Source organism: Mangifera indica, unplaced genomic scaffold, assembly GCF_011075055.1.
Source record: "Mangifera indica cultivar Alphonso unplaced genomic scaffold, CATAS_Mindica_2.1 Un_0024, whole genome shotgun sequence".
Taxonomy (NCBI): Eukaryota; Viridiplantae; Streptophyta; class Magnoliopsida; order Sapindales; family Anacardiaceae; genus Mangifera; species Mangifera indica.
Window position 1 is genome coordinate 105878 of NW_025401116.1, and position 10845 is coordinate 116722.

Consider the following 10845-nt stretch of genomic DNA (forward strand, 5'->3'; position numbering starts at 1 on the left):
TGGATTTAAGTTCGAATGGGTAACTAAAATTTTTAATTATTAATTAATGAACAAAATTGTACGTATTTATTTTAAATAAATAAATATTTATATATCATCACTTTATTGAGTGTCACACACACGATTTTATTGTTAATTAAAATAACATTTTCTCAAGATAATTAATCATATATACTATATTATAATGTTCAGATCCATTATAAAGTTTTGAAAATGTAATGTCAATACCTTGACATCTAAGAAATTATCCACCTGTCGTTTCTAGCAATTTTATCAAGTTAGAACTCAATTCCACTCAAATTGAGCCGAATTCAAATTGATTCAGTTCGAATCCAACTTAAAACTCTTTAGTCCTCACCCAACCAAAGAGAGAAGGCAAAAATAGATTGTGAAAATGATAGCTACCTAAATACAAGTAATTGTGGACAAGCAAGGCTTCACCATCTATACTTATAATTTCTTTCCATTAAAAGATGAAACAATAACCAGAAAAACAAATGCATTTCAACTCAATACCTCAATTGATTGAGGCTGAAAAGTTGATTTCCATTATTATTTACACTCAATATCCAATCCTGCATAACATGCCACAGAGTATTTTGCAGTCTGGCGATCACGGATAGCAGTTCCACACTGGAAATTGAGTAACTTGAATCGAGCAGAAAAGAGCTCAAAATCCTTTATGCAATAATTAAAACACTAACATGGGATGAGGACTTCCTGGCATGTCAAAATTGGAAAACCAGCATCCAGCCTATATAAAGGCAAGCTATCTGCCTTCAGACAGCAGACCCTACTGGGGAAACAACAGTATCAGCAAAGCCAACAGCATGGAATTATAGATTCATGACTACAGCAGGTGAGGGAAGCTAAAACAGATATTGTATTGTCATCTTGCAGACTCTGACTGGGAGCTTGTAAGGTTTATGGAATTGGTTAATTTGAATATTGTGTTATTTCATTGTTGGAGACAACGGCATTCTGGCAAAGGGAATGTGTAAATGGAAGTTTTTCTATTGATTTTACGAACTCTAGGTACCATAATTCCCTTGCGGTCATTTTCAGAGAGCATTATTTCCATCTCATCCTTGAAAGACATCCAGCTGCAAAATAAATTCAACGATATTGTTGATGATAAGCGTTTCATAGCATTTTACACAAGCATATTATGATTTCAAGACACTTGTGAATATACTTGACATTCAACTGACAGAGGTTCTCTCCATTATATAACAGTTTATTTTTTTTATCAGGCATCAGTTTAAAGCCATCTATAATTAATAGATTCAGTGTAATTTTTAGTATTTTTGTATAGCAGGCAAGCAGTGATGGAAAATCAGAGTCCAGCTTCAGGAAATTTCTCCAACACAAAGACAGAACTCAGTATCTTGTGCAAGTGACAGCCTAGGCCAGAAATTAATCTATCATCACCAATTTTTCACTCAACTAATGTCTGTTATATCATTATCAAACCCCAAATAACTAGAATTGGAGTTTTAACACCATCACACTATCATCCAGAGACAAGTTCTAACTGACTTGGTCAGAGTAATGGAGTACAGATAATGCATACAGAGAGAGGTAAAGAGTAACAATACCTGATATTCATGTTCTGAAGCAGAAGAACAAGCTTGCGTTTATCAGGATTTATGGTCTTTGCATGTCCATCAAAAAGGAATCTCCTATGTCCCATTAGGAAATGGGGAAAATTTCCACCTTGAGTGGTCACAAAAACTTCACTAAACAAACATACAGTGTAGTCCAAAGCAGCCAGCCTCGAAGAATAGTCCTACCATAATAGAAAACAGTACTTAAAGCAATGCAGAGTCAACCACATACTAATCTGACATGCTGCTAATAGAAAATAATTTGGGTCACCCAAATTATTACTTGTTTTAACATTTACTTGAACCTTTCACTCTATAAAATAGCACGGGAAGAAAGACATACAAATTTTTGACAGAATCACCACTCTTGCTAGATCTGACAACTTGTTTGATATTTCTTTACTCATTGCTCCATCTCTTTGCAATAATACATAAATAGCAAAACTATTTCTATCAATCAAAAACCAAAAAGTAATGCAATTGACGCAATTTTTTTTTTAGCCCGTCCTGTTTTTATGATGATGGTTGAACTAATTGCCTACTGAATTTCAAAAGTTGCTCAAAATTACACAGATTATTTTGTCAGATTAAGAAAGACTTCAAAAAGACTATAAATTGGGAAGGGGTAAAGGGGCAAGCCAGACAACAATTATCATTTCTTGCTTGAAAATATAAGCTCTTACAAATGGAGATGAACAAGGGAATCATGTTACAGACTTAAAAGAGTTGGGATATGGCAGGACAAATGTCTTGGATATATACTTTTAGACTACAGGTCAATTAACCAAATTATTGTACCCACTCTTTGTCTACTTCCTTAACCACATTATACAAGAAAGTTACAAATATTTACCTCAAAAGGAGCAAGTTCATCTGGGGTTGCAAGAGATTCCTTTGTGTAAAGGAGGGGAAACATCTTTAGTAAGGAAGCTAAATGTCTTTCTGCCTGGTAAATTTTCCCTGAGGCTAAATAAATTGAAGTGTGGTTATCAAATCCCATACCACGTAGCATCATCCCAACCTATGATGACAAAAAACATATTGCAATAGAAGCTAAAAATATAAAAGGATGTATAAAAAGATATAGAATATATACACACAAAAAAAACCTAAAAAAAATCAACATAAGATATTCTGCACTCTAGATTGAATTCAAACATGACCTTCAGAATTAATAGGAGGGCTATGATAAAAAAGGAATTGGATCATTTGTGCATGGTGCCACTCAATAGCCTCGTCATATAACTAGAATCAAGTTAAACAATATAAAACAAAATTAAAATGTTGAGGTAAAACCATATCACTCATAAAGATGCAATTTCTAACAGCTAAGGGGATTGTTCATTGCTATTCCACTCTATACATGGTCATTCTTGCAAGGTCATTCAGAACCACAAACCAAGTTTTGTTCACCACTCTTCTCATCCTTGTGGAACCTCAAAATAGAGCTGTCAAATTGGTCATTTGTCACCTATTTTATGGTCAATAGAAACATTAAATTATATCTTGCCCCTCTTATCTTGTGCACATTTTGTGCTACTGTTATACAAATCATATTTAGTCATTATTTCAAATGATGTTAACCTAATTCACCTTCATCTCTACCTCAAACCAAATGAGAATAAAGAATTCAAAGAACAAGCTTAAGTTTATCCGAAGGAATGTGATTAAGGACACAAGAAACTTAGAATGACGGACAAGAATGATATCATATCTTGAAGACAAATAAGGTATTAAAATTAAAAATCAGATGACAGTTAGGCACCTCCAAGGGGGTCAGAGGGCATTTTCCATTGATACGATTGAAACCAGGTATGATGACACGATCTTTTCTCTTGAATTTCCCTTTCCACCATTTTTCTCGAAATGAATCCATTTCAACTATTTCAGCCTTTCCCCCATCATACAAGCAGCATGAGAAGGCTACCATATCCTAAAATCCAATACATGATTGTAAGAATAAGCTATGAAAATCTTTACAATTTAAACATTCAAGCAATATAGAACTAGAGTATTAAAGATGACCTAGATATGCATACATACCTCCTCAAAACGAAGGTGGATGGAAACAAACTTCCCACTAGTCTTTGAACTCTTCTCAATCATTCGCTTAACTAGCTTCTCTGCTAGTGTTGATATGGGGGAAGAGAACCTCAAGGCTCTATAATTAGCCATGCATCGCAGCAACTGAATATGAGGTGGTACATTCATTGCCAATCTATTAGCAAATGGGGCAATTCGGATCACCCTGTATTGAGTGTAAGCAATGAGAAACAACACAAAAAAATGTTTCAAAAGGTTTTTCATTAGCAACTTTGATTTTTAGCCAGTTGGGACAATCATTGTCCAAGAATTCACTTGCTTCCATCCTCAATTTACTAAAATACTGATTACCAGAGATAAGTACTAAGAGAACCATTTGGATGAGCATGAAGCACTATTTAACAGCAAATAGAAATGACACTACATACCCTTGCTCTTTCAAGACAGGATAGACTTCTCCAATATAATAATTAGCAGGGGCCCAGGCTTGGACACGAATGTTTGGAATATTAGAAATATTGTACTCATATTTTTCCATCAGGAGATCTGGTAGTTCTCTGACCACCTTTACATAGCCGTCAAAACTGCTTATAAAGTGGTCCTCATCATATATATCTCCAAACTCACTGTGAAAGAAACACATAATAAGATACCAGTTACTGTAACTAGCTAAATGTACATTTTGAAAAATAAATCATATTGAGTAGGCTGAGACTCAGGGGAGCACAATATGCCTACTTCGAGTAGGTAACAAATACCAATATTCTAGTCCAAATACACATATATTAGTTTACATGCCCAATAGAACAGAGTTGTCTAACTAAACTGAAGAATGTGAATACTGTATTATAGATTGTGGATAAAAATTGCATTTGAATATCGTGGTCCAAAAATAATCTGGTTTTGCTCACATATCACAGCAATCATAGTATCTAAAATTTACCTCCTAACAGTACTTAAGGCTTCAACATAACATAAAAGTTTATATTTATAAACTTTGGTCATGATTCAAGCAACCCAAAAGGATGTCTACTGGTCAAGAATAAATTTACAGAAAGAAAAAGTTAATCAAAACCACACAATGAATAAATCAGAATTTTATTCTGTCAATTCTACCAAAATTTCCAAAATAGTTAAAGGCTAACAATCTGCAAAAGGTAATTGTTTTCTTCATCAGATATTTCCCAGTGGCTAGGGTAGAAGTATAAATATGAAAGAGAAAAGGGCATCCATAAGGTAAAAAAAAAAGACATAATCTTTCTTATGGATCGATTGGAAAATCATCCTTTCAGTGAAATATTTGAGATGAAGATATAACATGTTAATTAGTATAGTTACCTTGGGTCCTTCCAAACATTGTTTAACTCTAAACGAGGGATGACTAGTATTGCATTTAAAAGTCCAGCTACAGCCACTGCATTGCAGATCTGAAAAGACAAAGAAATCATAACAATATTTTTTATGCACTAAGGATAGAAGGAAAACTAGTGTATAAAACTAGAAATTGATATGAAAAAACATAACATACCGCAGACCGCTGTTGGTTGAGACCGCCATTGGCCTCAACAATCAAGTAACCGCTAGGGCTGCGGGACTCTGAAATTTAAAGCATACATTAGTTGGCATTTGGAGATGATAAGGTAAGATGGAATCCAGAGTACAATTCTTTACATATTTCAAAAAAGAAGTAGAAATTGAAGCAAAATCAAACGAGAAAGCCTATCATAGTAAGAATTTACACTAACCTTTTTCAACACCAAAATTCTGTCCAACTGTTGAATTTTGACAGGGTTTCTGCATCTTCAGTCTCTTGTATTTCCATACAGAGGACAACTACAAGAATTAACAGCTCGAAATTTCAGCTGATCGCAACAATATTAATAATTTTTGCAATATACAAATTTTAAATTAAAAAGAATTACAGTGGTAACAATGAGGACCACCGATTTTTTTATTCTAACTTATAATCTACTTGAGATTTTGAATTGATAAACAAGCAAACCCAGTAAATTTTAGCTTAATTGAACTTTTGATCAACAAAAGAAACATTAAGAAGCATTTCCTATAAAAGGACAACCAAATCTTCAATCTATTCGTCGTCTTAAACTAGTATACTAAATATTAATCAAGTCACAAGCAAAACTTGATGCTCTCTTTCTTTATTTATTTTCTTATCTCAGCTACAAACAAAAATAAGTAAGAGAGAGAAACCGAACATCAATGGCCGAAGAATTATCGAACCGAATATCATCCCAAAGCTTCTCAAAGATCTCATGACTTCTATAAACCGACCCAGGAACCGGAGGGAATCCGAGAAGCCAAGAGAAGGGGCCCACACACATGATCAAGCCCGAAACGTACAACAGAGAGAGCAGCACCAAGTACCGGAAGTTTAGCCGGAAAAGAAAACTAACGCCTAAGCCATCACGGCGTGAAAAGGATTTAGTCTTGGTATGCAGTCGCCGACGGTAATGCGAGACGGAAGCATGACGGCGCGGTGACAGTGGGGGACTGGGTGAGTTGCTGCCACTGTTGCTACTCTCACTTGCGTAGCCACCGACACCGTTTGAGTTCTGGCGATTGTGGTGGTGGTGGTAGTGGTGGTGAGCGTAAGGCTTGGATTTCATGGTGACGCTTGTGGTTGTGACCATGCACTGAGGAATTTGGAACTGTGTTGTACTTGTTTTGTTCCGTGATCGTGAGTGATGGCATCAACTTCAAGTAACAAGTATTAAAAGCGAAATGTTTGTACCGAACGAAGGTAAAATTTTAACAAGACAGAGCGCTCTCAAATGCTTGGCTTGGCTTTGAGCCGGTGAATATGGCTCTCTCTATGCCGTAGATATTTTTTTACATCCAAAAATAACTTTTAACAATTATAACTTTTTACTTTGGACCAAACTAACCAATTAATTTAATTAAACATAATTTTCTTCCTTTCTAACTTAATTTGCGAACAACTGTTCTTTACTTTGAGAACAGGCGTTCATTATCTTCACATCAACATATACTTAGCTTCTTTCTCATTATTATTCACCTATTTAGAGATGATTTCATCATTTCTTTAAGGCCATCCCACCCAAGGTATAGTAAATTCCCAAATTTCCACCTACCAACTTTCAAAAACTCAAACACCTAACCATGATTTAGAAAACTAATACTTATCTTCTAAAATTAAGATAAAATTAAGGGTAAAATCGTCATTTAATAATAATATTTAACATTTATATCATTTTACCTTTTTAATTTGAAAAACTAACAATTTCGTTCAAAATTAAGTTTTGAAAAGTGACATTTTACCCCCTACCTAGGGTTTCTAATTTTGCCGACGAATTTCCAACCAACGATGGCCGATCTCTCTCCCTCCCAATGTCGTCTCTCCCTCCAATGTTCAATATTGGAGGGTAGATGTTCTTATTATTAAATAACGATTTTACCCTTAATTTCATCTTAATTTTGGAGGATAGATGTTAGTTTTCCAAACCATGGGTGGGTGTTTGGGTTTTTGAAAATTGGTGGGTGGAAATTGGGACTTCACTATACCTTGGGTGGGAATAAGTCTTTTGGCCTTTCTTTAATAATCCATTGTATTTCAATGACAGAAATTGTTGGGAAAATTTAAACATATCAAATTGAATTTTATGAAATTATGTAAACATTAAATTAGGCGTATCCGGATTCCAATTTGTGATGAAACCCATTCGAATACGACATGAGATGTTGACATTAATCGTTTCCATAAATATCATTTGCCCACATATTACTTTCTTTTGAGAGACTTGATCTATAGTCTTTTGATTTAGTTTCTATGTATTTGGAGAAGAGGAAGAGTAAAACCTCTTCTATAAACAAAAACAACGAATACTGTTATATCCTTGGAAGGAGGCAGTTTTTTTACACAATTTATAAATGTCTAACTATCTTCTAACTCTTAACTAACAACTGTCCTTGATAGTTAAATTAAATCGAATTGAGTCAATTCATCATAGGTGGATCTAAACCCAATAAAAATGATTGTGATTATCTTTAAAACATTCATTCCATTGTGAATTTCAAAACTCTAATTTTCTAAAAACGGTTATTTTTATCGTTGAAATAGTCATTTTATTGTGTTCGGTACAACAAAAATAGTTGTTTTTTTCCGTGTTTGTATATATGTATTCTACACATTCAAAATTATCATCCTACATATCACAGTAATATATATATATATATATATATATATATATATATATATATATATATATATATATATATATATATATATATATATAAACCGAAACCATAATTAAAAAATCTCTTTACTTAGGTTCTAAGCGGTAGAATTTGACGATGATCCAATTTTCGGTCATGATCTTCTTGACTTGTGGCCTCTGGATGCTGAAAAAATATTGTAAAAATGTTTAAACTGGGTTTGTGCATTATAGGATAGCGAAAATCGTGTAGTACTTATCCATTTTTATAGAATTCTGTATTCGCCACTTAAATCATTTATGATATGATGTATTACCTGTTCATTCACCTGACATTTATTAAACAAACACTCACTTTTACAAATAACAGTTCAACTACCTATTTTGATTCACACAGACATGACAATAGGTTGGATTGGTTCTGGCTAGACCCATCGGGTTTATGAGTAGAGTCAAGCCTAAAACCCATACAATAATGGGTTTTTAGATCGAATTGATCCATATATTTTTGAAAACCTAAAGTGTGGCCTTATATATAAATGAGCCGGTCCATTTAAATAATTTTTTTAAATTTTAATCAAAATTTTTAAATACAAATTATTTTTAAATTATTAAAATCGAGAATAATATCTCAAATATTTTATTTACAATTTCTCATTTATGACGAAGAAATATTGTGGTTATATGATAAAAAATATTATAAATTTATAATATAGGACAAATAAATTAATTTACATATTATATAAATTACAAACATAAATAAAATATATATACTATACAATTTATCTACTCGTTTTTAATATCCAAATATCTTAATTTTTTTGATATTAGATCAATTTATAATATTTTGTAATGATAAAATTGAAATGAAAATGAAAGGGTTGATAAGAGAAAATAAGATTTAGAATATAATAAAAGAATAGAAATTGAGAAAAATTGAAATTGATGAAGAGTTTCATTAGTTTATATAGAGAAAAATAAATTAATTTAAAAATTTAAAAAAAAAAACTTAAAGACTTCAGCTTTGGCTCTGTTGTCTGATTTTTTTAATTTTTATTTATTTTTAATTAGTAACAAGTCAGGATATGCGTAATATTAAAGTTTATGGGCCGATCCTAAAGACCCATAGGCTAGGTTTGATACGTTATAGTACTAGATCAAACTTTATCAAATTGGGTTTTAAATTCATAATTCGAGTTTGACCTCTATTTGGTTCGACCCAATTAGCGTGTCTAGATTCATATTAGTGAAACACAAACTCAACATAAAATGACAGAAATAATCCTACTATACACATGTGGGCATTATGTGTATTTGATGTTATGTTAATAATAGAACTTATTTTTAAAATGGATATTGTTTTTATGAAAAGATAGGTTAGTAGATAAATAAATATCAAATATATAATTGATTATGTCATATGGTAACAAGAATGTTTTCATATTAATGAATGTCATATTAATGCTGACATTCATTGGTTGATAACTTGAAAAACACACATTAAATCTAATATACGACATGTGATTAATTCAAAAGGTCAAATAGGAAAATACAAATTACATGTGTTTATTATTCTTTATTGGCCAAAAGACTTATTCCCACTCTAGATTTAGTGTATCTACAACTTTTATTTATTAAATTTTGAAAAATTTAAATACTCACTCATTACTATAACTGTCAAAGATAAATAGTTATTTAAAAAAATAATAATTTATCTTTTTTTTTATATTAGTTTTAAAAAATAACAATTTTTTTCATAATTTAATTTTAAGAAGTTACTTTTTCACCGTCATCATTAAATGTTATCATATTTTATTATTAACATCTACTCACTCAAAGTTAAAAAACATTACACTTATACCTCCAAAATTTCATTCTCTCTTTCCAATGGCTATTCTTTTTGGCTATAATGGTTTTTTGGCATGGAAACCATCCAAAATTCTATTGAAATGGCCGAATTTATCACACAGATTCGTACAACAAAGTTGCAGAAATTTATGCGACGATCGACACACAACTCTGTTAAAAAACATCGCATGGATTTGTGTTATAAATCTGCTCATTTTGATCAAATGATCGATGGTTTTCACACAAAAAAAACCACTTGTAAGGGAGAGAAGATGTTAGTAGTAGAGTTGATTATGTGTTAGAATGAATTGCCAGAAAAAGAGAAAGCAATTTTGAAAATATAAGCATAATATTTTTTAACTTTGAGGGATGGTTGTTAATTTAAAAATATGAAAATCCTAAATAGTGAGAGTGGAAAATTATTTCTTAAAACTAAGTTGTAAGAAAAATTATTAATTTTTAAAATTAAAACGAAAAAAGAGATAAATTATTTTTTAAATAATATTTTTATTTTTAATAAAAATAATAAAATTTAATAATTATATATATATTTAAAATTTTAACACTTAACGAATAAAAGTTAAAAATGGAATAAACCTTTACGTGGAAACAACTCTTTTGCCCTTTTTTTATTTTAAGAAGGAGGATTATATCAATAAAAATAATAAAAAGATTGATTACAACATTGACTGATTATTTGAAAAGAACCCAATCAACCGCGAGGAGGGAGAAATAATAATTACAATTCCTTTTCTAGAACCAATTGCACCTCATTCTCCCGTCCACATAAAGTTGAAAACGTGCTTCACCATCACGAGCTAACCCCACCCCACAACTACAGCTGCTTTGCTTGCTCTCGGAGCCAAGCCGATAATGCTCATTAATCACAACAATAAACACTAATTCGTTACCATGCATTAACTACTTAAACACAAGTAATCTTTATTAATTATTAAAACGGTGCGTATCGGTAGCCAGAATGGCAAAAGACCAGCAGCAGCCCGTCACTGGCTTCGGGCTCTTTTAATTATGGGAGCCGAATCATATACAGTATTAAAAATTTAATTTTTTAAAAAATATATATCAATTTATATCAATAATATGTATTATATTAATTATAATATATTTTATAATATATATTATTTTTTATTTAT

General features: G+C 31.7%; 1 protein-coding gene across 1 annotated transcript; it reads right to left on the reverse strand.

The window, feature by feature from the left end:
- Nucleotides 1-482: 482 nt before the first annotated feature.
- Nucleotides 483-6369, reverse strand: LOC123206086 (O-fucosyltransferase 10-like). The gene is made up of 10 exons (XM_044623202.1): nt 5867-6369; nt 5396-5483; nt 5179-5246; nt 4989-5077; nt 4079-4276; nt 3651-3855; nt 3373-3540; nt 2461-2628; nt 1599-1789; nt 483-1103 (listed from the first exon to the last, which is right to left on the reverse strand). Exons 1-10 carry the CDS (start codon nt 6299-6301, stop codon nt 959-961), a joined length of 1755 nt encoding a protein of 584 aa, XP_044479137.1. The 5' UTR covers nt 6302-6369; the 3' UTR covers nt 483-958.
- Nucleotides 6370-10845: the final 4476 nt, after the last annotated feature.